Source organism: Argopecten irradians, chromosome 10, assembly GCF_041381155.1.
Source record: "Argopecten irradians isolate NY chromosome 10, Ai_NY, whole genome shotgun sequence".
NCBI lineage: Eukaryota > Metazoa > Mollusca > Bivalvia > Pectinida > Pectinidae > Argopecten > Argopecten irradians.
Genome location: NC_091143.1, coordinates 13282698 through 13309580, shown reverse-complemented (window position 1 = coordinate 13309580; position 26883 = coordinate 13282698). Strand labels below are relative to the sequence as shown.

At 37.3% G+C, this 26883-nt stretch overlaps 2 protein-coding genes across 5 annotated transcripts in view; one reads left to right on the top strand and one right to left on the bottom strand.

Annotated features, from left to right (window-relative positions):
- The window catches only part of LOC138333161 (adhesion G-protein coupled receptor V1-like), a 128907-nt gene that overhangs the window by 93899 nt on the left and 8125 nt on the right, over window positions 1–26883 (top strand). For all 4 annotated transcript variants that reach the window (XM_069281344.1, XM_069281343.1, XM_069281341.1 and 1 more), the window contains 21 exons: window positions 13253–13366; window positions 13718–13899; window positions 14434–14616; window positions 14718–14879; window positions 15140–15227; window positions 15559–15708; window positions 17041–17231; window positions 17354–17494; window positions 18245–18397; window positions 18573–18719; window positions 19263–19408; window positions 19761–19965; window positions 20263–20366; window positions 20621–20746; window positions 21207–21314; window positions 21863–22030; window positions 22511–22594; window positions 22871–22934; window positions 25131–25211; window positions 25489–25592; window positions 26356–26563. In XM_069281344.1, the coding sequence (XP_069137445.1) occupies window positions 13253–13366; window positions 13718–13899; window positions 14434–14616; window positions 14718–14879; window positions 15140–15227; window positions 15559–15708; window positions 17041–17231; window positions 17354–17494; window positions 18245–18397; window positions 18573–18719; window positions 19263–19408; window positions 19761–19965; window positions 20263–20366; window positions 20621–20746; window positions 21207–21314; window positions 21863–22030; window positions 22511–22594; window positions 22871–22934; window positions 25131–25211; window positions 25489–25592; window positions 26356–26563 (2909 nt within the window). The remainder of the gene's footprint in view (window positions 1–13252; window positions 13367–13717; window positions 13900–14433; window positions 14617–14717; window positions 14880–15139; window positions 15228–15558; window positions 15709–17040; window positions 17232–17353; window positions 17495–18244; window positions 18398–18572; window positions 18720–19262; window positions 19409–19760; window positions 19966–20262; window positions 20367–20620; window positions 20747–21206; window positions 21315–21862; window positions 22031–22510; window positions 22595–22870; window positions 22935–25130; window positions 25212–25488; window positions 25593–26355; window positions 26564–26883) is intronic.
- LOC138333160 (dopamine D2-like receptor) lies at window positions 1321–8912 on the bottom strand. The gene has a single exon (XM_069281340.1). The coding sequence runs from the start codon at window positions 8178–8180 to the stop codon at window positions 6378–6380; it is 1803 nt and encodes a 600-aa protein (XP_069137441.1). The 5' UTR covers window positions 8181–8912; the 3' UTR covers window positions 1321–6377.

Here is a 26883-nt window from a genome sequence, read left to right as displayed (position 1 = left end):
CCCTGGGGGGCCTGAGGGGCGGGGTCAAAAGGGATCAATTTGACAATTTCCATATAAACAACTTCTTCTCTGACACCAAGCATGGAAGAGCACTCATAATGTAATGGTAGCATCCTTATAGTGTTGGGATTTGAAATTGTACAAATGATAGGGCTGACCCCCGGGGCCTTAGACGGCAATAGATGCGAGGTCAAAAAGGTCAATTAGGCTACTATTTTTATATAAATTACTTCCTCTCTGAACCTATGTATTGGATAGCATATTTGTATGGTATCAATAGCATCATTATATGTAGGTCTTGGTGATTCAAAATTAAACTTTTGGAGTCAATTTTGCTCATTGTCAGAGTCTTTGTGATAAATACTTAGAAAAACTGGTGAGCGATACAGGCCCTCCGTTTTGTAACTTGGTATGGTTAAATGTGCCAAGGGCTTTGTTGAGTTTGCTCGGCACTTTCATTGGACCCTATTTAGCAGAGTTATGGCCCATTGATTAACGATATTCCCATTCAATAACTCTCTTAACAAATAAACTGAAATGTCTGGAAATGTGTTAATACCAAGAGATTGAAGTATCCATTATTTTTTTTTAGCGTTACAAAATGTAAATAAGATAGAATGACCCCAAGCAATAAGAAATACACCAACGTGTAGTACCCTTTACAGATGAACGATAACCTTGAATCCATACACTGAATTACATTAAGGGTATACGTTAATGGCCTTCTTTTGAGGTTGTGTACTTTGAGCAAAATGCGAAACATATGCTATTATATTGATACATTATAAGTGGAGAAAGTATTTGGTATGTTAGGTGATGTGGAAAACTGTACAATCTCTGAAATAATCTTGTGCCTGGAGGAATAAAACTCACTGTAGTGTGTGGTGGTAGTAGTCTGAGGCCAGCTTGATTTGTGCTCTTAGACACTGTAATGTATGGTATTAATACGAGGCCAACTTGATTTGTGCTATTCTAAGAAGAGAGGTCTTCTCAGATCTTCCATCTTATTGATGGAAGGTCGCTGTAGAAGCAGACAAGCTACAAATCAAGTGAACATTAAGATCTATGTTCTAGAAGTAGAAGAGGGCAAGTTAATGGATCAAAATATTATGTTGAAACTTAGTAATAAACGTCATATTTAGACAATGTGTAATGCAGTAGTATTAAAATATTTGGCTTTGACCAGAAGTCAATGCTATTTTTTTCTGAAATGTTCAAGGTGTATAGAAAGGTGATGTCTTATGTCCTATACTGTTTATACCTATAAAAGATAATAGACATATTTTTTATTCATGAAAAAAAATCTCAAAACTAAACAAAATCAATTTAGATTTTAATAATCCTTTCATGTATAGAAATCTCATTGGCATGTTCACAGGCTGTCTATACCCATGAATTGTATTCTAAACAACAATAACACACGTACAAATAATAGCACACGTACAAATAATAGCACACATTCTGATAGCTAGCGTACTGACTTCATGCATTTACACTTCTAAAGTCACAAACATTTATACAGATAATCATCGTTTCTTGTGACTAGCATATACAAACATATTGGCATGAAAATGCATTTTATGCAAGGAAACAATTATATATAGAAAAACAAAAAACAAAGTATGAGAAACAGTTGGAATGCTTCCAGATTTTATTCTTTGATAATTTTACTCTGGCCAAACCTGGAGTTTAAATCATGCAGTAAGAAAATAGTTCAAATGCCATATATTAGTATTACTTTTATTATTATGTTGAAATAGTAAAAGTTGTAAATGCAATCTGGGTTTTTTTTAAAAATTTTCGATTGTGTTGACTGGTCACTCTTCTTGTTTGACTGATTCACTTAAATATTACGGAGGTATGTAACTATCTTGAAGGTGTCTTTAGAATTGGCAACTTGCAGCTAGTATTGGTCCACAAACTTTTTAAATGTGCAAAAGAAAAAAACAAAATGCTTGGCACATACTGAGTAGGAACTAAAAATCATCTTTAGAAATAAGATACAGTGATTGGCCCATATTACTTTAAGTCTTTACAATTTTTACAGCTTAAATATATTCACACACTAAGAGTGTGGTAAATATGCTGTGAAAACATAGAATTGTGTATATATGTATGTTCATCATGTTTTGACAGATACAGGTGTATTAACAAACAAAATATCACCTGTAAAGATATTTTGACAACCATAGTTTGCTGTTCTCGGTAATCCATCCACGAATGAATATTGAGAACCACCTTAAAAGCAGTTGGCTTCTAGTAACTTGATGTGATATGCTGTACAAGGATACGAATGCTCAACATAAATTTACATTGTATGTTAAAAAAATTGAAAGTAAAATTATCCCTTGAAGCTAACACCAAAATGTTAATTCAAGTAAGAGGAAGTTCAGGTAACCATGGTTTACATCACATCATGGCTCCATGTTAAAATCTGTTATACATTTTATATTTGTCATGAACATATGATCTTAGTGAAGCAAGTGTTCTCATATCAGGAAGTAATTCGATCAACAGTGAACCACATCAACAAACAAAATTTCAGGGGTCAAATTTTTGCAACCATAGCAATATCTTATGAAAAAAATATCAACTTCATGCAATTAAATACAGTCAAACCTCGATGAATCGAAGTTCAAGGGACCGACAGAAAAACTTCGAAACATCGAGACTTCAAAGGAGAAAATGAAAGCGCTACAACACCTACAAAATACTTTGATTTAGAATTATCAATTTGCTCAAGTATTTATGTCGAAGTTTTGGAATGTAACAGTTTTGAGTTTGAGTTACTAATTATGTGGCTAGCTATTTACCATTCTGTAAATTCTAAAAACTGCTACCAATGGCAACGGCGAACATCAAAATTGAGTAACTGTATCTTTGCCGTACTAATGTTTTAATAACGCAGCTTGTAAAAACAAAGCACCGGGTATCGGCCTGATCAGTGGTATTAATTATCTTGATGATATCAAGCAAGCAACACAAGCTGTCATAATCCCTATTGTCCGTTACCTATGATTCTATAACAAATGGTCCATGAAAAAAGTTTGATTCATCGAAAACTTCAATTCATACATGGGTTAGTTAGTAATGAAGTAGTGAAGAAATTCGGGACCAAGCAAAAAGTTAGATACAGCGAGAAATTTGATTCTTGGAGTTTGAATCATCGAGGTTTTACTGTAACCACTATTCATAACTTAACAAATAGTAAAAGAAAGCAAAGTAAAATAGAGCAAAGTATACAATATATCTAACTTAACAAAAGTATATAAAAAATGAGAGGATAAAACATAGGACCAGTACATTTGTGTAAAATAATAGAAAAAAGCAATATGATTTTCGACAGCAGAATATTTACATCTTTCCTTGTGAATCACTTAGCAGTATAATTATCAAAAGTCTGTCTTTGATCAAAGCGAATCAGATTTTGGAAAAACAGATTGAAAAAAACCCGCGAGTCAAGTAGAACCAGAATAACTGATAATGTATAGGGAACTATAGGGGTTATTATCACTGTCATTATATCTACCACTGGACAATATCGATTGGTGCAGGGATGGAGATGAGGGGCACCTTCAAGAAAACTAAAAAAATATCAAACTAAATTCTGTCTGGGATTTGTAGATATCAAATACATTAACTCAATAAAGATTTGAAGGATGCACAGTACACATATTTGAGAAGTGTGAAGTCATTGTAAAGACATTTTTCCAGAAATCTTAAAAACAGGCATTGTTGATTATAAACATATTAAGTGAATTGAATACATTAGCCCATCTCTCACTCCCTTTCAAAAGAATTTTACAGTCATTTTTAAATGTTTTAGTGTAACAGATTGCCCAATAAAATGGATGTCGTGTTTCACACAGGGAAGCAGGATGGTTGTGTAATTTGGTACATTGTACACTTAGGTACAATCTAATATAGACTCGCAGTGAACACACACAATAATTTCCCTGTAATGTGTTTAAGATCAATTAACCTGTATACATATAGATCATGAGTAATAAAACTTTCCTGAAGATTGAAAATCATTTGACTTTATGATCTATTATAGAATATCAATTAGGCTTGAAATGAAAATTCAAAATGAATTCCTCACACATACATTGGAGTAATAGATTTACTTGATGTTATCAAAATTTAAATTTGATTTAAAATGAAATATTTTTAAATAAAGTATTTTAATTTGTGGCTTAATCAGTTAAGGTGGCAAGAGGTACCGGCCAGAGTTGTTCCCCTTGATTGTGTTTGCTAATTTATAAATAAATGCTATATGGTACTGCATTTACAGTAAACATGTATTAGTGACTACCTCTGTATAAAGGCCACCTGCTAAATAAGACCACTATTTTAGGGTTTCATATGATCATTTATAGACAACTTAAAATTGATCTGTGTACATAAAGATCACTTGGTGGGATACTTTTTCCTTGTCCCTTAGGTGGTCTTAATAGACAGGTCAATTTTGACTTTATTCATCAAAACTACATGTTCCTTTTATACTATGCCCTGCGGGTAGGGCGTTAGAATTGTACCTGCTGCCCCTGTTGCATGATCGTAAAAGGCGACTAAATTTAGGATCTTATCTTTTCTCTTCTTCTTAACTGACTTTATCTTTCCTAATGCCTCCCTTGGCACCACCTCACTTTTGGCCTTGAGTTGAGCTCTCGCCCCTGTGAGGAAGGCTCTGGGTTCTGTCCCCTTGCCGAGACACACACCAAAGTCTATAAAAGTGGTAGTTTCTGCTCCTGCTTAGCGCTCAGCATACAGGGAGTGGGATGACTGGTTTGTCCGTTGTCAGTATAATGTGACGGGGTTGGGTGTGTTGCTTGGTGTCTTTGGCGGCATGCTTCAGAGATATAGCACACTATAAAAAGGGCAACAGTTCCACTATACAAGAAGACACAACATGAACATACCACAGTCTCCCAAAACTCACACCTCGCACTTCACACACGCTACACATTGCATGCATGGGAGGCCGTCCTTGCATGACCCTGGCTGTTGATAGGACGTTAAAATAATCAAATAAACAAACAATCCTTTTATATTAAATACTTTCTGCATGACATGCCTGTTCTAGTACTGCATGGTTTTATTGTTACACATATAAAGGCAAACTAATCACGCCATCCATGAAAAAGTCAATGATAGTTTTAACCTGTGGAGCTTTAAGTTTAAAGTCTTCTTAACAGACTCAGGGTCACAAATACCGGTAAATAGGCTCAGGGTCATATATTTACCAGGTTGTATTGTTTGTTACTTACATTGATCTCAAGAGCTGGTAAATTGAGTTTATAAATTGGGTTCAATTCCATATGAACTGCTTTAATTCTGGTTCATTGAACTTATCCCTAGACAAGCCATTCAGATTTGCATGTTATGTACTGTAATTCCATCATAAAATGCATTGGATAACATGATCCTCAAATAGATTAAGTGATATAGCAACTGTGACAGAGTAAGCATTTATATATACTCAACATAATGTATACAGTAGGTGAATGTACGGGAATATTTGGGAATTTTAACACACAATTATTGGACAAAAATCATGAATGAATATTTAAAACGGTACATTTTTAATATTGAAATAATCTATAAATATCTATTCTCTAAGATCAATTATTGTTAATCAGGATTTGCATACCCGGTACATGTCTGTCCTAACCTTAATTCATTTGAAGGTCAAACGGCAAACTAAAGGACAAACTTCACAGAGTAAATAACATAAAATATCCTTACAAAATAAATAGTATTGAATCAGAAATGTTAATTAATTGAAAATCATTGCTGAATTACAATTGGTCCTAATGCCCTCAATGAAATATTCCAAGTAAAAGGACAACATTCTGAGAATTAACAACATGCTTATTATGCTTTGTATAAAATGTTTTAAGTCATGGCAAAATATACAATAAAGCACGATTATAACAAACTACTGGGGACCAGCAAAATCGTTTCATTATATGCATATTTTGTTATACATTACATAATATTATAAACATATATTAATCTTGACAAGGCACAGATATTACCATGTTATAGCAATGAATTTCTTGTGAGTTTGTTCGTTATAACCCTGTTTTACTGTATACCAATTTATGGTTACAACATTGAATGACACATGGGAGAATGTTCTAATTGACACCTGAGGGAGTATTCCGTCTTTGCATATTACAGAGTTAGCTCCCTTGCGGGTAGGTATCGATTGTTACGTCAGTATTTTGTGAGCGCAATTCACATTGTTTTCTCCAAAAAGAATGACGTTACACTCACTAACACATGACGTCACAATCAATACCTACCCGCAAGGGCAGAAAACTCCTATAATATGCAAAAACATGCAGTATCGATACTTTGAGGCAAAGTTGTCATCTCTTCTTTGGAATCCTTTTCTCACCAAGAAAGATAATTTTGAGTTGTCTTTTGAATGCAGGATTAAGTATACTATAAATGATTGGATTGGCAGCTGTATTAAAACAAAAGGACGAGTTACAAAGACGGAGGATCTGTTTATGACTCATTGGGAGATCCCCGTTCATGTCTAGACATCCCGTACTAGATAGTAGCTCGACAATGAAAAATGGCACATAACTGAGGATGAAAGTAGTAGTTATCACAGCAAACAGCATTGTACTTTGGGCGAGACTAGCTGTGGATTTTGGTGTTCGACGTTTTAGACTACTGTTAGAGTTCCGAGAAAACCTCTTTCTAAATGCACTAGAAATTGAGGAAAAATGAGAAATTACGGATTCATTCCTTCTAGATTTTGGAGAGTCTGTGGAAACACTGATGAATTTTGTAGATCCGTTCCTCTGAGGTTTTGGAGAATCAGAAGACAAATTTACAGATTTTGTTATGATAATCTTATCAGTTTCTTGTGGCGTACTATGTACAGAGGAATCTGGAGTGTTCCGTACGGTCAGACATGTTACGTACAAACCATCGTGAACATGGCCATTAGAGATAGGATGTATACCATTATGTTTACTAGATATATCTGTTCTATCACTTTCATTTGAGGAGAAGGTCAGGTTCAGTTGTCCTCCTTCCTCCCCCTGTACCTCAGACGACAAGCTGTCATCCCCACTCTGGTTTGAGTTGTTTAGTTTCGACCCGTGATCACACTTGTCATACATTTCTGTCCTGTCATGTTGGTCCGACGTATTTCCATTACTACTCAGACTATGACATGACTCTAGCGAGCTGCTGTGTTTCAAGGTCATTGGAATATCAAGTCTGTTGAGTTGAACACCATGATGTTTAAGGGCTTCATTATGCTTCATACCAAGTGCTATTCCATTCAACTCAGATAAATCTCTCGTGTTTTCTGAATGGTCTGTGAAGACATCGTCAGCCTCGGAGAAATGGATGTGTTTGGTATTGAACATTGAAACGGCGCTGATGCTTCGTGCAGATTTAATTCTATTTATGTCTTCTCCGACTTTTTTATGTTTCCATTTCCATATTTCTCTATACAACAAGGCATAAAGAACAACCATAATAGTGAAAAACACAAGGTTGCCTACGAGAAGGGCGACGAGATACAATGGTCTTACCAGTAGGTCTTTATAGTTGTCATCATCAGCACAATCCATTCCATATACTCCAGGAATTCCAGTCGGAACCTTTTCCGGTCCGTGAAAAACACTGATGGGCCACGCAAAAATACATCCTACAACACCAACACCAATAATCATCTTCTTAGCTTTACTCATTGTGAATGATTTCATAGGGTGGCAGATCTTGTAGTAGCGATCAAACGCTATACACACTAAGATTCCAACGGACCAAATATTAACAACATTTCCAATACTACGAATAAGTTTACACAGGACGGGTAGATTGCCGGAATACATAGGAAGTCTTCTATCTACGGCCTCGAAGGCTAGCATGATAGATCCAATAACATCAGATATCCCTAGCAGTAAAATAAAATAGTTCATTGTGTTCCTTCTGAAGCGACAGCTGTAGATATATACCACTGATCCATTGCCAAACATCCCCAGCACCGACATGATGATGAGGAAACTCATCACTACTTTATTGGCCTCAAACATCTTTTCATTGTACAGCCACACAGCGTAGTAAGGAGAAAATACACTATCGCCATCCAGGACCGCACTGCTGTTGTCGAAAAGACCAGTATCGTTTAGCTTGTTGGTGGTACCCATTTCTCCTTTCCTCTATGGGATGTGAGCTATATCCCATTTAAAATCACAAACAAGTAATTTGTAAAGTTACAGAGAGTTTGTCGCCGTTTTCAACAGCTGTTATACTTCTCTGTTTTCAGACCACCAAAGTTTCGACAATGCAGCCGCGTCATGTTTGTATACAGTGTAGTAATGTGCATTGTGCAGCCAAGATTAACAGTTTCTGGTATTTCACAATGCATTGTCTTCTTTCGTGTCTCTCTCCATGGGGACTTCCTTGACACAAACTCTCTCCATATCACCAGATGCTGTATATCCTTGAAAGATGTCAATTGTATTTAAAGTTTTTTAGTTCATTGAATTCATACCTCTTTACTAGGATGTTTGAGTTTCACTCCGTCGCGCTGCAGTGACTCGGGTATACACATCGCTAGTGTCAGTCAAGTCTATACGACTGTAACCTTCTTCTCAGGTATATAGACAAACACTGGTACACAGGAAAACCCAGCATTGTTACATGTATTTTTAATGTGGTTCGACGCCGTGTCTCCCTATAGTACATATATAGTATAAGAAACAATGTAGGTAATCACATGTGTTTGTTAGCTCCTCCAAAACAACTATACTGTAGGTAAATAATCACTCTCTTCTTTTATTGACACTATCATGGTCACATTCCCCAAATCATTTCACTGCATTCATGGTGATTTGAATGACAACACTGGTCCTCTACAGATTCTAAAAATAGGTGATAATTGCCCCAGGGGTGTAGTGCCCACCCACTATAGAGCATTGTGATTGGTCAAGCGTGAAGACTAAAGGACTACATGCTATTGTGTTAAAAGTTGTGACTTCCAAATAGTCGGGTATTGCGGGGGAGTTAATCTGGTTGACGACATTACGGCTCTGATGTAATATTGTTTAATACTTTGTTTTGTAACTGGTGCTCACAAGCAATATAATGGTACTAGTAATACCGTACAAGTAGGCCATGAGGATTATTTTGTAGGACTTGAGAAACATTTACGATCGAATCATTGATGTTTACCTTTGGTTCTTGCATGTGCATACAAGTTTAGTTTAGGGATGAATACATTATAAAGGCCTTAGGTTTTTAAACAGGAAAATATAGACACTGAATAAAATGTGTAGGTCTCTTAGCTTTAAAAAGTTAAAGGGCCACAACAGAAGAGCCACAGCTATTTACCTGTGTGGACAGATTAATAAGTCAATCAATTTGTATATATGTACCTGTTCATGGTAAGCTTCACTTCAATCTAGAAGGTGGCCTATTGGTTAAGGTGCCTTCTATTCTACCAGTATTGTCCATTACTATGGTGGTACTGGTCTGACAGGTTGATGATTTTTCTCCAATAACTCCAGCTTATCTTCATAACCAATATCTGACACATTCTTGAAGGACCAATAGCAGGCACAGTTTAAAAACAAACCTTGCAATGAGACATTTTATAACACATTATGTTGTAATTGCTTTAAGTTTTAGTAATTAAGCTTTAACAACTTGATATTGAACTGATCACAACCAATGATTCTGTGTATTGTAAGTTAACTGCAGACATTATATGGTGTTTACTAAGCTTGAGGATCTCAATCTTAATGGGATATATGCTTTAAATATGCAATACTGTAATAATACACTTCATGAATTACTCACGGAAAATAAATCACACTCCACAGTGATATGACATGAAGTTATGTTAAACTTATAGTTATTAAATTAAACAATAATCATATATTTTGTCCATTATTCTACACCAAAATGAGTAGGAAACAATTAAAAGTAAGGCAGATATTTTCTAGTTCTTGTTCCTACTTGCAGGATGTTCATGATGGAAAAACCACACAGGCAATATTTGTCGGTATATATAAATAAAAATTCATCTTTCTAATGATTCACATTTAGTTTTATGCATCAAGTCTTTTACATGAAACATCTTTGTTGATATTGCTGCATGATCAATTGCTCCTTTGTGTCTCGATAAAGATAAAATCTAAAATCGATATTTGGTCAATGAAGCCTGACATAAAACAAGTCTCTAGGAAGCAATAAAAGTAATAGTCATCATAACACAGAGAAACAAGGAAGATCCTGGTTCGGTTATAGCTTCAAGGATCACCAGCTTCTGATGAGTGAATAAAGGATGGAAACAAAGCAGAGGTTTCTATTTAATTAATGGTTAGTTTTCTATTGGTATATATATATATATTGTAATCAAAAAGAGCAATTTTGTGAAACATGGAAAACATTGTGACAATGAAGTGGGGAAGGTGATGTGGGTGGAGGGACTTTATGTATGAAGGTTTCATATTATGTATGTAATCAATCATATCAATAAAGGAGCAAGCAAATGATTTGGGTTGGTGTTGCTTAAAGTATATTGTTTATATAATTGGTGTGACTGAATCAAGACATTGATTAATTCATCAATTAAGGAGGTATTACAGACATTTCAAACTAATCATTGTACGTATTGAACAACAATAGTGGTGAGGTGGCCAAATGTTTTAAACCAAGAAACAGGTACTCCCCCTGTCATCTGACACACATCATGGGTGTTGTCTGAAGTGAGATTACTTCACTATCATCTTATGAAAAAGCAACTTTTCATAGCAACTAAATTTTGCCTTTTGATATCTTAGGACTGGACTTTTAACAAATTATATTTCTATTGTTCTATTAGACAGGTACTTGAAACATTTTTGCATCACCATCATCAGATGGTGGGCTATTCAAATCGCCCTGCGTCCGTCGTCCGTCGTCCGTCGTCCGTCGTCCGTAAACAATGCTTGTTATCACTATTTCTTAAAAACTGCTGCAGGGATTTTGTTCAAACTTCAACATGGAGGGTCCCCTTGGTCCATATTTGTGCCATACAGATTTTTGAGGCTGATCGGAAAAAACAAGATGGCCGCCAGGCAGCCATCTTTGATTTTGGCAGTTGAAGTTTGTTATCGATATTTCTTGAGAACTACTGAAGGGATTTTGTTCAAACTTCACATGGAGGTTACCCTTGGTCCCTAGTTGTGCCATACAGATTTTGAGGCTGATCGGAAAAACAAGATGGCCGGCAGGCAGCCATCTTTGATTTTGGCAGTTGAAGTTTGTTATCGATATTTCTTGAGAACTACTGAAGGGATTTTGTTCAAACTTCACATGGAGGTTACCCTTGGTCCCTAGTTGTGCCATACAGATTTTGAGGCTGATCGGAAAAACAAGATGGCCGCTAGGCAGCCATCTTTGATTTTGGCAGTTGAAGTTTGTTATCAATATTTCTTGAGAACTACTGAAGGAATTTTGTTCAAACTTCACATGGAGGTTACCCTTGGTCCCCTAGCGGCCATCTTGGATTTTGATAGTTAAGGTTTGATATCCCAATTTCTCAAAAAGTGCTGAAGGGATCTTTCTCAAATTTAATATGTAGGTTCCCCTAGGGCCCTAGTTGTGCATATTGCATTTTTGGACCAATCGGTGAACAAGATGGCTGCCAGGCCGCCATCTTGGATTTCGATAGTTAAAGTTTGTTATGGCTATTTCTCAGATAGTACTCAAGGGATCTGTCTCAAATCTCATATGTAGCTTCCCCTAGGGCCCTAGTTGTGCATATCGTGATTTGGGACGGATGGGTCAACAAAATTACTGCCAGGCAGCCATCTTGAATTTTTATATTCAAAGTTTGTTATCGCTATTTCTCAGAAAGTATTGAATGGATCTTTCTCAAATTTCACATGTAGGTTCCCCTAGGGCCCTAGTTGTGCATAAAGTGATTTGGGACCGATTGATCAACAAGATGGCCGCCAAGGAGTCATCTTGGATTTTGATAGTTGAAGTTTGTTACCGCTATTTCTCAAAAGGTACTGAAGCGATCTGTCTCAAATTTTATATGTACGTAGTATGTTTGAAAAAGTTTAAAAAGTAGAGAAAAGATCCATCTTTCCTTTGTCAGATATAGATCATTCTTTGGTGGGTGCAAAGATCCCTCTGGGATCTCTTGTGACAATTGTTACCGCTATTTCTCAAAAATTACTGAAGGGATCTGTCTCAAATTGCATGTGCAGGTTCCCCTAGGGGTCTAGTTGTGCATATCACATTTTCGGACCGAAAGGTGAACAAGATGGCCGACAGGCCGCCATCTTGGATTTTGATAGTAAAAGCTTAATTTAAAATTGTTACCATTTTTTCTCAGAAAAGTACTGAAATAATCCGTCGCAAATTTTATATGTAAGTTCCCCTAGGACCTTAGTTGTGCATATTGCATATTCAGATCGGTCAAAAAGATGGCCGACAGGAAGCCATCTTGTTTTTTGATAATTGAAGTTTGTTACTGTTATATATCTCAGAAAGTACTTAAAGGATCATTCCCAAATTCCATATGTAGTAATATGAAGTAAAAGTTTGAAAAGCAGAGAAAAGATCCCTCTTTCCTTTGTCAGACATAGATCATTCTTTGGTGGGCGCCCAAGATCCCTCTGGATCTCTTGTGTTATTCAAAGTTTGTTATCGCTATTCCTCAGAAAGTATTGAATGGATCTTTCCCAAATTTCACATGTAGGTTCCCCTAGGGCCCTAGTTGTGCATATCGCGATTTGGGACCGATTGATCAACAAGATGGCCGCCAAGGAGTCATCTTGGATTTTGATACTTGAAGTTTGTTACCGCTATTTCTCAAAAGTTACTGAAGCGATCTGTCTCAAATTTTATATGTAGTATGTTTGAAAAAGTTTAAAAAGTAGAGAAAAGATCCATCTTTCCTTTGTCAGATATAGATCATTCTTTGGTGGGCGCCAAGATCCCTCTGTGATCTCTTGTTTCATTAGCCAGATAAAGCGCTAACCACATTGTACAGATAAGTTTATTAAAGGAGTTAAGTTTTTTGTTTGATGGAAACATTTTCACAAGACATTCATTGTCCCTACTGAAACTCAATGTATCATTCATTAAGATTTCAATGTTAGGCACCAAAAGTAAAGGGAAATCAACATACTGGCACTTACGATTTTTTGGCAGACGTTAACTTTTTACCGTCTTTGGTATGGTGAATATATCAAGATCCTTACCATTATTATATTACCAGTGACAGATCCACCAGCAATAAAGTCAGGTGAGAGAGAAGCTAAGGTGATCGTCCCAGCTGCTGCAGCCAACAGTGAGGTGGGCTTCTCTGTGACACTGGCCGCTGTGGATGAGGGTAAGTATGAACTAAGACTTACCATCAGTCATTAAAATATTGAAATTATCAATAAAGGCTTTATTATGTTATCTTGTGATATTTCAAGGGGGAGCTAATCTAGAAATGGAATTCACCTGAGACATTCGTATAAAAACTTATTTTATACAGGTATTTGTGTAGTGTCAAAATTGACATACAGTATCCAAGTAAAAATTCTTCTTAGTTTCACCTTGATCGTTGTTTCTTGGTAAATTGGTTAATAAGGATCCTTCAACATGAGGTAAAACTAGCTAGATTTTATATGATTTATATGTATTATAAGATGAATTTGTTGTTTGCTCTGATACCACTTTCATTGACCTCTTAAAGTTACCACGACAACAACCTTGACCTTGGTTCGGCGTGGTACCTATGGCACCTTGGAGATTGTTTGGAAGGCTGGCTTTGTGCCTGGAAACCTGCCAAACAACTTTGTGGAAGGAACAGTTAATCCTGAGGAAGGCAGTGTTACCATAGCGCATGGGGTCAGCTCTAAAAACTTCACTGTACAGGTAGGAAGGACTTAGCTCCCTTTATATATCACAAAGAATGTCATCAATGAGGTAGGAAAGAATAAGCTCCCCTAATCACATTTAAGAAATAGATGGAAAGAGATTGGTGCTTTTTGTTTTCTGAAATAAGATAAAACATCTAATCAAGATCTTTCATTATACTGTGAAGCCTGCCTTTGCGACCATCATTGTTATAAAGACCACCTTCTTAGGAATCAAAATGTCAATTACAATACATTTAACCTGTGTATAAAGACCACCTACTTAGGGATCAAAATGTTAATTATAATACATTTAACCTGTGTATAAAGACCACTTTTAATGTGGCAATAAAGTCCTATTTTTCCTTGTCACTTGAGTGATCTTAATCGACAGATTTGACAGAAAATTTGAAAAGTAATGGCGTTACATGAGTGGTTCAATGAGCGATTTAAAGGAATGTTTGGTAGCCGTAATTTACAGTACTACAAATAGTTCTTACAGATTTATAAACCTATACTAGATTAGGATTTAACTGTGTAAATTGTTTTACAGCTGACAGCCAAACCATCCCAGGCCGAGTTGTTCTCCCTCCACCTTCCTCAGGCCCCTATCACCACCATCTCCGGAGGGGCTAAACTGGCCCCTAACTCTAGACAGGTCCAGATAGAACCAAATGGCATCATACGCTTTGCTTCCAACTCTACAAACCCAAGCATTTCAGAAATGGAAGGAAAGGTAACTTTTATATATAGATTTTTTAAGCATGATTGTTTTTGCTTTTACCCTCGGTTTAGTTTCAAGCATTAGTTCAATATTACACTGTAAACATTTTTCAGATTTACCTAATGGTTGAAAGGTTGTATGGGTCAGAGGGCAAATTAGAAGTCGTCTACAGGTCAGAGGAAGTGACCGCTGATAAAGGAGTCGACTTTATCACCATGGAGACCAATGCTGTGATGCTGGAGCCAGGACAAACCTCTGGTCTTATTGAAATTCGGGTAATACAAATGTTCTTTATGTTGTTGTGTCTAAGATGATTATAACCGCGTTATTTTAATTGTGTTTGTTCTCAGGTGTTACTATAGCAATGTTTTACTGTATTTATCTTGGTTTTAGAAAGATCTACTTATGTAATAACATTGATGGTGATTAGAAAGTTTCCAATGGACATTTTCGGATATTTTGATATTTTCCTACTTGGCATAGCTCTTGGCTATATTTAGAATAAAATGTAAACTATCTTACTATTGTTTGGTAGGTTCTACAAGACAATATTCCTGAAGAAGAGGAGACTCTGTTCATCAATCTGACTCGTGTGGAAAAATACCCCACGGAGATAACACCTAGTAAGTCAATGTTTTCACAAAAAGTTGATAAAATTCTAAGTAAAACAGCTTTATTTCTCTGTGACTTAATCTTGCTTTTTCATGTCAATCCACATATCATTTCATTTCAGGAATTCAAGTTAAAATTTTGTTGACTAGTACTTGTTGTTGAAGATTTTTTGCAACGTTTAGTTTGATGTGATACAGAAGTAAAGTAACCAAGTGATCAGTCTATGTAAGGTTATGAATAGTAAGATAACTTATCAACAGTTAAATTGATATTAATGTCAGCGTCTTGTAAGTCTTGAGACTGTTCTTTGTGCTTTCTAATGAGAACTGATTGTTCCTACAGGAATTTCACCTCGTTTGAGCTCTCTCTACACCGACTCCATAGTCCATATCGAGGAGAGTAACGATCCTTATGGTGTGTTGTGTATGGAGCCATCTGATATAAGTGTGGAGGAGGAATATAGACAGGTCAACATCTCTATAGTCAGGACAGGTTAGTAACATGGGGGTGGGGTCCAGGGGGAGGGGACAGTCTGATATAAGTGTGGAGGAGGAATATAGACAGGTCACCATCTCTATAGTCAGGACAGGTTAGTAACATGGTGGGGTCCAGGGGGAGGGGACAGTCTGATATAAGTGTGGAGGAGGAATATAGACAGGTCAACATCTCTATAGTCAGGACAGGTTAGTAACATGGGGGTGGGGTCCAGGGGGAGGGGACAGTCTGAGATAAGTGTGGAGGAGGAATATAGACAGGTCAACATCTCTATAGTCAGGAAAGGTTAGTAACATGGGGGGGGGGGGGGTCCAGGGGGAGGGGACAGTCTGATATAAGTGTGGAGGGGGAATATAGACAGGTCAACATCTCTATAGTCAGGACAGGTTAATAACATGGGGGGGGGGGGTCCAGGGGGAGGGGACAGTCTGAGATAAGTGTGGAGGAGGAATATAGACAGGTCAACATCTCTATAGTCAGGACAGGTCAGTAACATGGGGGGGGGGGTCCAGGGGGAGGGGACAGTCTGATATAAGTGTGGACTAAGAATACAGACAGGTCACCATCTCTATAGTCAGGACAGGTTAGTAACATGGTGGGGGTCCAGGGGGGGGGGACAGTCTGATATAAGTGTAGAGGAGGAATATAGACAGGTCAACATCTCTATAGTCAGGACAGGTGAGTAACATGGGGGTGGGGTCCAGGGGGAGGGGACAGTCTGAGATAAGTGTGGAGGAGGAATATAGACAGGTCAACATCTCTATATTCAGGACAGGTTAGTAACATGGGGGGGGGGGGTCCAGGGGGAGGGGACAGTCTGATATAAGTGTGGAGGAGGAATATAGACAGGTCAACATCTCTATAGTCAGGACAGGTCAGTAATAGGGGGGTGGGGTCCAGGGGGAGGGGACAGTCTGTTATAAGTGTGGAGAAGGAATATAGACAGGTAGGACAGGTTAGTAACATGGTGGGGATCCAGGGGGAGGGGACAGTCTGAGATAAGTGTGGAGGAGGAATATAGACAGGTCAACATCTCTATAGTCAAGACAGGTCAGTAATAGGGGGGTGGGGTCCAGGGGGAGGGGACAGTCTGATATAATTGTGGAGGCGGGAATATAGAATATAGACAGGTCAACATCTCTATAGTCAGGACAGGTCAGTAACATGGGGGGGGGGGGTGTCCAGGTGGAGGGGACAGTCTGATATAAGTGATATAAAGTTTACATTCGTTATATACTCTCTCTTTGTCAGAGAGATTTCCTTAACAATTCTGCTATTTTGCTTTGTTTGTGCCAAATTATACTGATGATAAAAATGGTTTATATTCAGGAGGCCTGTTTGGAACAGTGTCGGTGGTAGTACGCACTGTGGGCGGGGGAGAGATGTGGACATCAATGATCGTCCCCTCCCCTGGGGACACAAATGATACTATCAGGCAGGTCCTGGGTAATCGTCAAAGTTACAATGTAGCACGAGGGGGTGAGGATTATGATGTGCTGGATACCAAGGTCACACTACAGGTAAATATAATGGCCTAGGATCAAAATTGTGGCTGAATTTTCTGTTCAGTAATGATTTACAAACAATATCTTTCATAATTTGCACTGATGAATACTCACAATTTCTGTATCTTGTTTTCCAGCAAGGCCAGCAGACTGCCTATGTGTTGGTGACAGTGCTAGCAGACAATGCTGCTGAACCAGACGAGACGGTCATCGTATACCTGACACAACCAACGGCTGGGGCCCGGATAGCTGAAGGGGCACCTGACGGTGGCAAAAAGGTAGGTGACTGTCCAAGTACTATAAGAACAACAGTCTTCTTCTGGGTCCCTGGGGCCCTAGTCGATAGCTGAAGGGGCACCTGGTGATGGGTAAAAGGCAGGTGGCTGCCCAGATTATAAAGGGATATCATTCTTCTGGAACCCTAGTTGATAGGTGAGGGAGGTTCTGATGGTGGTAAAAGAGTTGTTCTCACTAACTTAAAGGTAAAATAGTGATTGTATTACATGTCCAGAGTTTATATTGCTGGAAAGGTTTCTGATCATGGAAGAAAGATAGAGAAGAATTTATCTAGGCTTTGCCTGTTATTCAGTCCTTTTGATTCCAACGCTATGTCAATAAAATTTGTTGAAATGATAATGAAAAGATAGAGTAGTTATGCAGAGGAAATGTAGGGAATATTGGGGAAAATTTAAAGTTAAGAAATTTCCCTAAGTTTAGAAAGGGATTTCAGTGAAACAGAAAGCACAAAATCCTGACAAAGAGTCAGTTTATATCGTCCGTGTTAACAATCAGACATTTTTATTTTACCTGAGTAGCTGATGGCTAGCTCGGGACAACATGGACACTTTTTACATGCCATCCAGAAAACTTGTAACTTTTTGAAGGACGAAATCACGTCAAAGATATTGAACCTTGTGAACTTATTTAGTATGGTTCCACTATTTAACACTATACCATACACTCTTTGCAAACATTTCCAGAATTAATATGATAGAGATATTTAAGTTTATGTTACTTTTATTTGATAGGGCTACTGTGTCATCACCTTACTGCAAAATGACCTTTCTAATGGAGTCATTGGGTTCGCTGAGAGTTCAAAGGTCATCAGGGTCAGTGAAGATTCAGGAAATGTGGTAAACTTGAGACTGGCCCGCACTAATGCCTTCTATGGAGAGGTGGAGGTAGGAATAAAGGCTTGGATGTAGCCTAGTAAAATATGGAATGAACATGTCATGTATATTTTGATACAATTACATTTAGTAGAATGAAATATCTAATAATTAGATTTTCGAAAATCTTATATAACAATCAACCCTTAAATTGGTCAAAATTAGACATTCATGTAATTTTGTACAGGTGACCTGGACAACCAAACTGGCCCTGAACAGTACCGAGGCAGAGGATACAGTACTGGCCAGTCAGCTGATGAGGACCGCCGGCACCACTATTTGTCCTGCCAGACAAGCTTCCTGTCACTTCAATATCACCGTCAGAAACGACAATGTAGGTTTTACTGGTGAAGGAGCTTAGAGAGAGTGTATTGTTATTCTCTTTGGAATTCCACATCAGGAGTCTTACATTCAGATTATTTTATGCCATTTAATCAAAAAGTTCCCAAAATTCTTGATCCATCTTTTTTGGCATAGTCAAAGATAACCATTGGTTGACTCTTGGAAATGACCTTATCATTTTCCAATAAGAACAATTTGACTTGAAGTCTCAGCTTTTCCTAAATATGCACCTCTGGGCGTTTGTTCTGAATCTAATTAAATGAAATATTCAATGTAAATATATTCAATATAGATATCCAAATTTGCTACATGGGGAATCAGATTACAATAAAATCTGTCATAGTGACCCCTTATGAAAAAAATGAACTGGTTAATTAGATAAAATTTGAGTCCCACATGGCCAATTTTAACATATTCTGACTGTATAAAGACCACCTACATACATAAAAAAACTTTTCTTATTGTCCCACTGGTGGTCTTTATAGACAGGTTTATGGTAGATGGAAGTTCATCAGTATATTATTCTCTATTACAGATACCAGAGGAGGCGCACCAGTTTATAGTAAAGCTGGTCAGTGTAAGAAGGGACGCCCAACTGGACAGTGGTAGTTTAGTCGCCACAGTGAATGTGGACTCCAGTGATTATGTACGGGGCCTGCTTCAGTTCACAGAAAACTCAAGGTCAGTTCACTTATAATAATCTGTTGCTAGGTTTGTGGTCAGGGTTATGAATTACTCGACTATCTAGACTGATCATGAGGTTTTGTTATTAGCAGGTAAAACTTTGCTCTAACCATGAGTATTGCAATTGCTCTCACTCACCAAATAAAAACAAAATGCAGCATCTCCTATATTTTAGTGGTTAACAGCAATGATAGTAACCCCTAGAATATCAAGGATACAAAAGGAGGTGACAAATCGATTTTTCTCTTATCTTAATTAAAACCTGAGCTGTGTTTTTGGGTACACAACTATCAAATGGTTTCACACTTAGTATTTGTATCAAATACTTGATGTAGAAATTTCTGTACAGATTGGTGACTGTAGCGGATACTCGACGGACAGTGCAGCTAAAGGTCGAGAGAAAAATGGGTCAAGGTTACAGAGTACAGGTCGGCTATGAGACAATGCAGATGACATCACAGGTTACAGAACATGGTGTTACAATAAACCCCGCCCAGGAACAGGAAGACTACAGTAGTAAAGTGGGAATGTTGGTGTTCGAGGAAAACAGACAGGTAACAGAAGATGCTAATCCATGAAAGGGGAAAATTAGTGTATTCTTCAAAGAATTATGTCTTTTATTTGTACTGATGGAAAAGTTGAATTTATTAGTTGAAATTTGATTTAATAATGATACTTTTTATGATGTTCATTTTTAACCTGATCATGTGAAAAGTTCACAAAGATATTAAATGAATTGTTTAATGTCTTGTCTTCTGCAATGAGGAGATATTTGTGTGACAATAAAACAGATATGTCAGAGTTGGATTACTATCGTTTATTAAATCTGTCCTTTCCTATTCTGTTTACAGGATATTGAGACGATAGAAATCAACCTAACCCCTGCCATTCTCTCTGACAATCCCCTACCTAAACAGTTGTATGTGACCCTGAAAAACCCTAGCAACGGCGCCAGGTAAGGTCTCATATTAAATAATGTTATTATGAATTAAAAAGCTATATGTTTACCATGATTATTAAAAGTGGTTTTTTTTTTAAGAGGTGTATTTGATTTCAAAATTATAAATGAAATATCTTTTAAGAAAGAATAGAAAAAACAATTCTATTATAAAAGTAATGTAAACGTTATTTTGTTTTATGTTGCCCATTTCTCCCATGGGATTCTCCTCCTTTTTGCACAATATATAATTATCTTATTTTCCTGTGAAGTATCCACACCGACCTGACATACTCCCGGGCAGCTGTACGTATCGTGGAGGAGAAGAACTTGCCTATCTGGATTGCTATTGGTGAAAGAGAGAAAGGACCACACTTAAATGACTCAGAAATTCTAAGGTATAACTTCTACTCATGGTGGCAGTCATCAATAACTTACTTTCATGAAAACAAAAAAGATAATAAATGGAAATTTAAATTAATATACCTGAACTTGAACATAGTCCTAGACAATCAAGAAAACAAAATGGAGTAGTGGTAAGATGGCTCCTGGCCCAAGGATGGAGGGCTGGGTGTAGAATATGTCTGACTTATTTGCTATACTTGTACCATTTCACCACTACAACACAGGTGTTTTCAGGCGGTAAGCTTCTGTGAGATAGCACTATAAAAGCGGTAAAGGTACAACACCATTATACCACAGTGTCCCAAAATATACAAACATTCATACACACAAGATACCAAATACACTGGAGGCTCTCATTTACATGATTCGTGTACCTTTGTAAAAACACTGTTTGATCAATTGGGATTTACGTTAATTGTACAAGTACTGAATTAAGATGTTGGTGTATTGTAGGACACTGTCCCACCTGGATACCATAGCAAAGGTGGACATGGACCTGACCGAGGTGACACTGGTTGAAAACATCCTCAGTGACTTCATCGACGAGGGACTCCGGCGACAGTAAGCACTAACAGGATTTTTTTCTGCAAATTTAAGGATTAAGAATTTTTGTTTATGTAAAGTTATGTTTTATGTACATGTATGCTTATAAGGCCAGTTTGGCGTTATTTTCGCTCACCTTCGCTAAAATTTTTCAAGAAATTTAAAATCATATTTCCTTATAATATAAATCTAATAAAATAAACGGCTTCCCCTCTTTATCAGGGGTATGCCAAGATTTAAGAGCCATCCTATTGTTAAGTCTTTATTTCATGAAAATTTTGAGCAAACAAAGCTCGAGGTATGGACCAAGAAGCCTTACTGATTTGAATGTAAACATGCATGTAACTTTAATCTTTAGCAGGATGTAAAGTTATGTTTTATGTACATGTATAAAGTATTGCCCTAAATCAACATATTTCAACCATTGTTTTTTTTAGAAAGGTTACTTTATTGAAAATTTCTATCAAAGGATGAATGATATGTTTGATTAAAATTGGTACAAAACCTGACTAATAGGAATTCCAGTGTGTAAATCATGAGACAGAATTTTATATATATCATTACAGACTACCCACAGATATAATCAACCAGATTATGAATGTGATGTGTAACATGTTGAACCCGTCTAAAAACGACGCTACCAGGAGGCGCTCCTCCATGGCGACCTTGATGGAGAAGCTAGCATACACAACCTTGACTGGGAAGCCGTGTCCAAGCCCTGATCCTCCAGAACTGTGAGTATAGAACAGTATAGGGCGTTTGTTTTTGTACTTTTATAAAGACCATTCTTAGGACTGTTGACTTGTTTTGGAGAGATATCTGTGAGCATCTAAGGAGGTACTGATTGTAACATCATTTTCTGTCGCGAGTCACATCATTAGTTTGTGAGATGTAAGACAGATAACTTTGTTTGGCAAAATCGTCTTTCCTAACACAAAGTTATTTAGCCAATTCATAAGACTTAATGTTTCATTAAAAATATACCTTTTTCACAAACCAATTTTAGTATGAAGTCGATTCTTTACAATTAATGCAATCATCATCATTTTCATCATCATCATTATCGGACGAGTTTCTATCATTACAATAATTGCTAAATTAGGACAACGTAAATGCAATATAGGGTTTAGAGAAATAAAAACAACATACACCAGGTACAATCAGTCCAAACATTCTGGTGATTGTGACATCAAAAATGTGGCTTTATCTTACAGTACCAGTCTGCAGTGTGTCTATATGAAGATGTCTGCAGGACGATGGCCGCTGGAGAAGATACAGAATTTCCAGTACCAAGCACAGTAAGATATACATAAGTCACTAAACTCCTGTGAAAATATTGAAGTCTTCAAAATTCTATGTCTAAACCAGAGATGACTATAGTGTTAAAATTGATTTAGACAGCATTTATAAGTCTTCTGGACTGTTAATAATTTGACAATGAAAACCTTTTAATTAAGCAAATGACAGAGTATTTTCAAATTAACATGTACGTGACTGGCAGGGGGTTTGATACTTTTACAGTTCCATAATTAAAAGTTACATATCTCATGATTTTATGTATTTTAATTTTGTAGGAGACTGGACACCTTCACAGTGCCAAATAAAGTAGAGAATCCCCCTATACCTGCTGACAATGATGTAAGTGTCTTAAGTCAGCATTGTTATGGTGTGGGATGTACTGACTTAAGTCAGCGTTGTTATGGTGTTGGATGTACTGACTTAAGTCAGCGTTGTTATGGTGTTGGATGTACTGACTTAAGTCAGCGTTGTTATGGTGTTGGATGTACTGACTTAAGTCAGCGTTGTTATGGTGTTGGATGTACTGACTTAAGTCAGCGTTGTTATGGTGTTGGATGTACGTTAAGTCAGCGTTGTTATGGTGTTGGATGTACTGACTTAAGTCAGCGTTGTTATGGTGTTGGATGTACTGACTTAAGTCAGCGTTGTTATGGTGTTGGATGTACTGACTTAAGTCAGCGTTGTTATGGTGTTGGATGTACGGACTTAAGTCAGCGTTGTTATGGTGTTGGATGTACTGACTTAAGTCAGCGTTGTTATGGTGTTGGGTACGACTTAGTCAGCGTTGTTAGGTGTTGGATGTACCGACTTAAGTCAGCGTTGTTATGGTGTTGGATGTACCGACTTAAGTCAGCGTTGTTATGGTGTTGGATGTACCGACTTAAGTCAGCGTTGTTATGGTGTTGGATGTACCGACTTAAGTCAGCGTTGTTATGGTGTTGGATGTACCGACTTAAGTCAGCGTTGTTATGGTGTTGGATGTACTGACTTAAGTCAGCGTTGTTATGGTGTTGGATGTACTGACTTAAGTCAGCGTTGTTATGGTGTTGGATGTTCTGACTTAAGTCAGCGTTGTTATGGTGTGGATGTACTGACTTAAGTCAGCGTTGTTATGGTGTTGGATGTACTGACTTAAGTCAGCACGTTGTTATGGTGTGGGGATGTACCGACTTAAGTCAGCGTTGTTATGGTGTTGGATGTACCGACTTAAGTCAGCGTTGTTATGGTGTTGGATGTACCGACTTAAGTCAGCGTTGTTATGGTGTTGGATGTACCGACTTAAGTCAGCGTTGTTATGGTGTTGGATGTACCGACTTAAGTCAGCGTTGTTATGGTGTTGGATGTACCGACTTAAGTCAGCGTTGTTATGGTGTTGGATGTACCGACTTAAGTCAGCGTTGTTATGGTGTTGGATGTACCGACTTAAGTCAGCGTTGTTATATGGTGTTGGATGTACGGACTTAAGTCAGCGTTGTTATGGTGTTGGATGTACCGACTTAAGTCAGCGTTGTTATGGTGTTGGATGTACGACTTAAGTCAGCGTTGTTATGGTGTTGGATGTACCGACTTAAGTCAGCGTTGTTATGGTGTTGGATGTACCGACTTAAGTCAGCGTTGTTATGGTGTGGGATGTACTGACTTAAGTCAGCGTTGTTATGGTGTTGGATGTACTGACTTAAGTCAGCGTTGTTATGGTGTTGGATGTACCGACTTAAGTCAGCGTTGTTATGGTGTTGGATGTACTGACTTAAGTCAGCGTTGTTATGGTGTTGGATGTACTGACTTAAGTCAGCGTTGTTATGGTGTTGGATGTACTGACTTAAGTCAGCGTTGTTATGGTGTTGGATGTACTGACTTAAGTCAGCGTTGTTATGGTGTTGGATGTACTGACTTAAGTCAGCGTTGTTATGGTGTGGATGTACTGACTTAAGTCAGCGTTGTTATGGTGTGGATGTGACTTAAGTCAGCGTTGTTATGGTGTGGGATGTACCGACTTAAGTCAGCGTTGTTATGGTGTTGGATGTACCGACTTAAGTCAGCGTTGTTATGGTGTTGGATGTACTGACTTAAGTCAGCGTTGTTATGGTGTTGGATGTACTGACTTAAGTCAGCGTTGTTATGGTGTTGGATGTACTGACTTAAGTCAGCGTTGTTATGACTGAGGATATACCACATTGTTATTCGTATTCTGTAATGATTTCATGTAGTAAATTTTATAGATTTTAGCAAGCTTTTTGTAAGGTGACCTTCTGAAAGTTGGTTAGGACAGGAAATGCTTGATTCATAGTAAAATTGATAACCTGTGAATTATTAATTAATAAGGGGACATAATCAACTAAAATGGTAAAAATGTAGTAATTAAAAACAAGATTAGCGTATTTTTTTTGTGAAAATGAGAAACTTCTAACTACAGTGTTCTATGCTACAAAATATTAAGTTCCAATGCAAGATAAAATTCTGTCAGTATAAATACTACATAGTTAACAGTATTCTGGCTGGTATTTTATAATGGTGGTGTCGCTGTGTGTTATCCAGTGCCTTGACTTCCATATGATGGAGTACAGCAGTGAGCAGTGGTTCATGAAAGGTGATGATCCAGAACTTTTAAGCAGCAAGGTCAGTAACTTTTAATTTTGTCAATCTGATCACCATGGAAACACTTCCGTATGATTTTACAGATGTATCTCATTAGCTTGTCAAGATTAATGTTGATCTTATAAAACTTTTTGTTTAAATCAGATACCTGACCAAATGAAATTAGTTTGATGCTGATCCGAATTTATTAGATATAATATGGCACACGCTACAAGTTATTTGACTCACATACATGCTTTACACACCATTATTGCATGTAGTATGTACATAAAGATTTATCAATTTCTTTCTGACACAGATCATTGGTTTTGGAATGAAGGACAAACAATCTGGATATTCAGACTCGCCTGCAACTTTCCGAATTCATACCCCAGACAGACGAATTGCTACACGGAGGGCACAGTAAGATCACATTCAATTTGTTGATGATTGATGAATAATCAAATTAGACTATATTGGTGTTAAGTGAGTGTTATATATGCAATGTAAACACAAGTTGAACTTCTACCAGTTCGACCAGTATGATTTACATGGTAGCGGAAACTAGCCTTGCCTGAAATTGTCCTGACATGGTCCCGACCAAGTGTTGTTATTTATCAGGTACATCTGAAATCCAAGTTGGCTGCTATCTTGATATCACATTCAAAAGTTCTTCCAACAGTTTTAGTGTTAAAAATTTGTATGAATTTAAAGGAAGAGCAGCCTTAAGAAGTGTACTTGTTTTCAGATGCTTCCAATAAACATTTCCTTCTACATCAGTAATTCATTTTAGATGGACACAGAAGTCATCATATTGAAAAAACATAAATATCTAATTCATTGACAACAGAAATATATTTCCTATTCACAGTTAAGCTCCATTTAGGCCCTTGGGGTTTTTATTATGTTGAAATTGTAAAATTTTCAATAGTTATGTGAAAATAGTATTTTTCAAAAATTATGATGATCTTATCTTCTATATCTTGTGTAGGTTTGTGAACTATGACATGTATTTCCTTTGTAGGTGTGTGTACTATGACATGTATTTCCTTTGTAGGTGTGTGTACTATGACATGACGACAGCTGACTATGATGATCTTATCTTCTATATCTTGTGTAGGTTTGTGAACTATGACATGTATTTCCTTTGTAGGTGTGTGTACTATGACATGTATTTCCTTTGTAGGTGTGTGTACTATGACATGACGACAGCTGACTGGGTGAATCCCCAGGGTACCACATGTACCGTCACCAATAACCTGGAGCTGGCCACAGACGACTATGTGGATTGTTCCTGTAACCATCTTACCCACTACGCTGTTAAGGCCACACCTCTGGATGCTGGACTTGTCGGTTACTCTGTCTGGTTCTTCGTTGTCTCATTCTTTGTTATGGTCAGTTCTCATCTATTTATGCAAATATGTTTATAACCTTTTGTTAATAAGTACAGATTGGTAGATTCAAAGTTTACTGTCATGAATACATAGGGGAAAGTCAGAATTGTCCTAATGGAACCCAAAGTTCTACAGGTCCGAACAATCTTCATGGGACCCACTCAATAATATACAGTTTATCTCAATGAAAGGCACAAGGCATTGAGAGTTTAATATGATACAGTATTTGATCAGCCTTATCACACAAGTACCCAGATTTCCCCAAACAATTAAAAAACTTTGCTTTTGTGATGATATGAAAGTATATTATGTATCTGAAA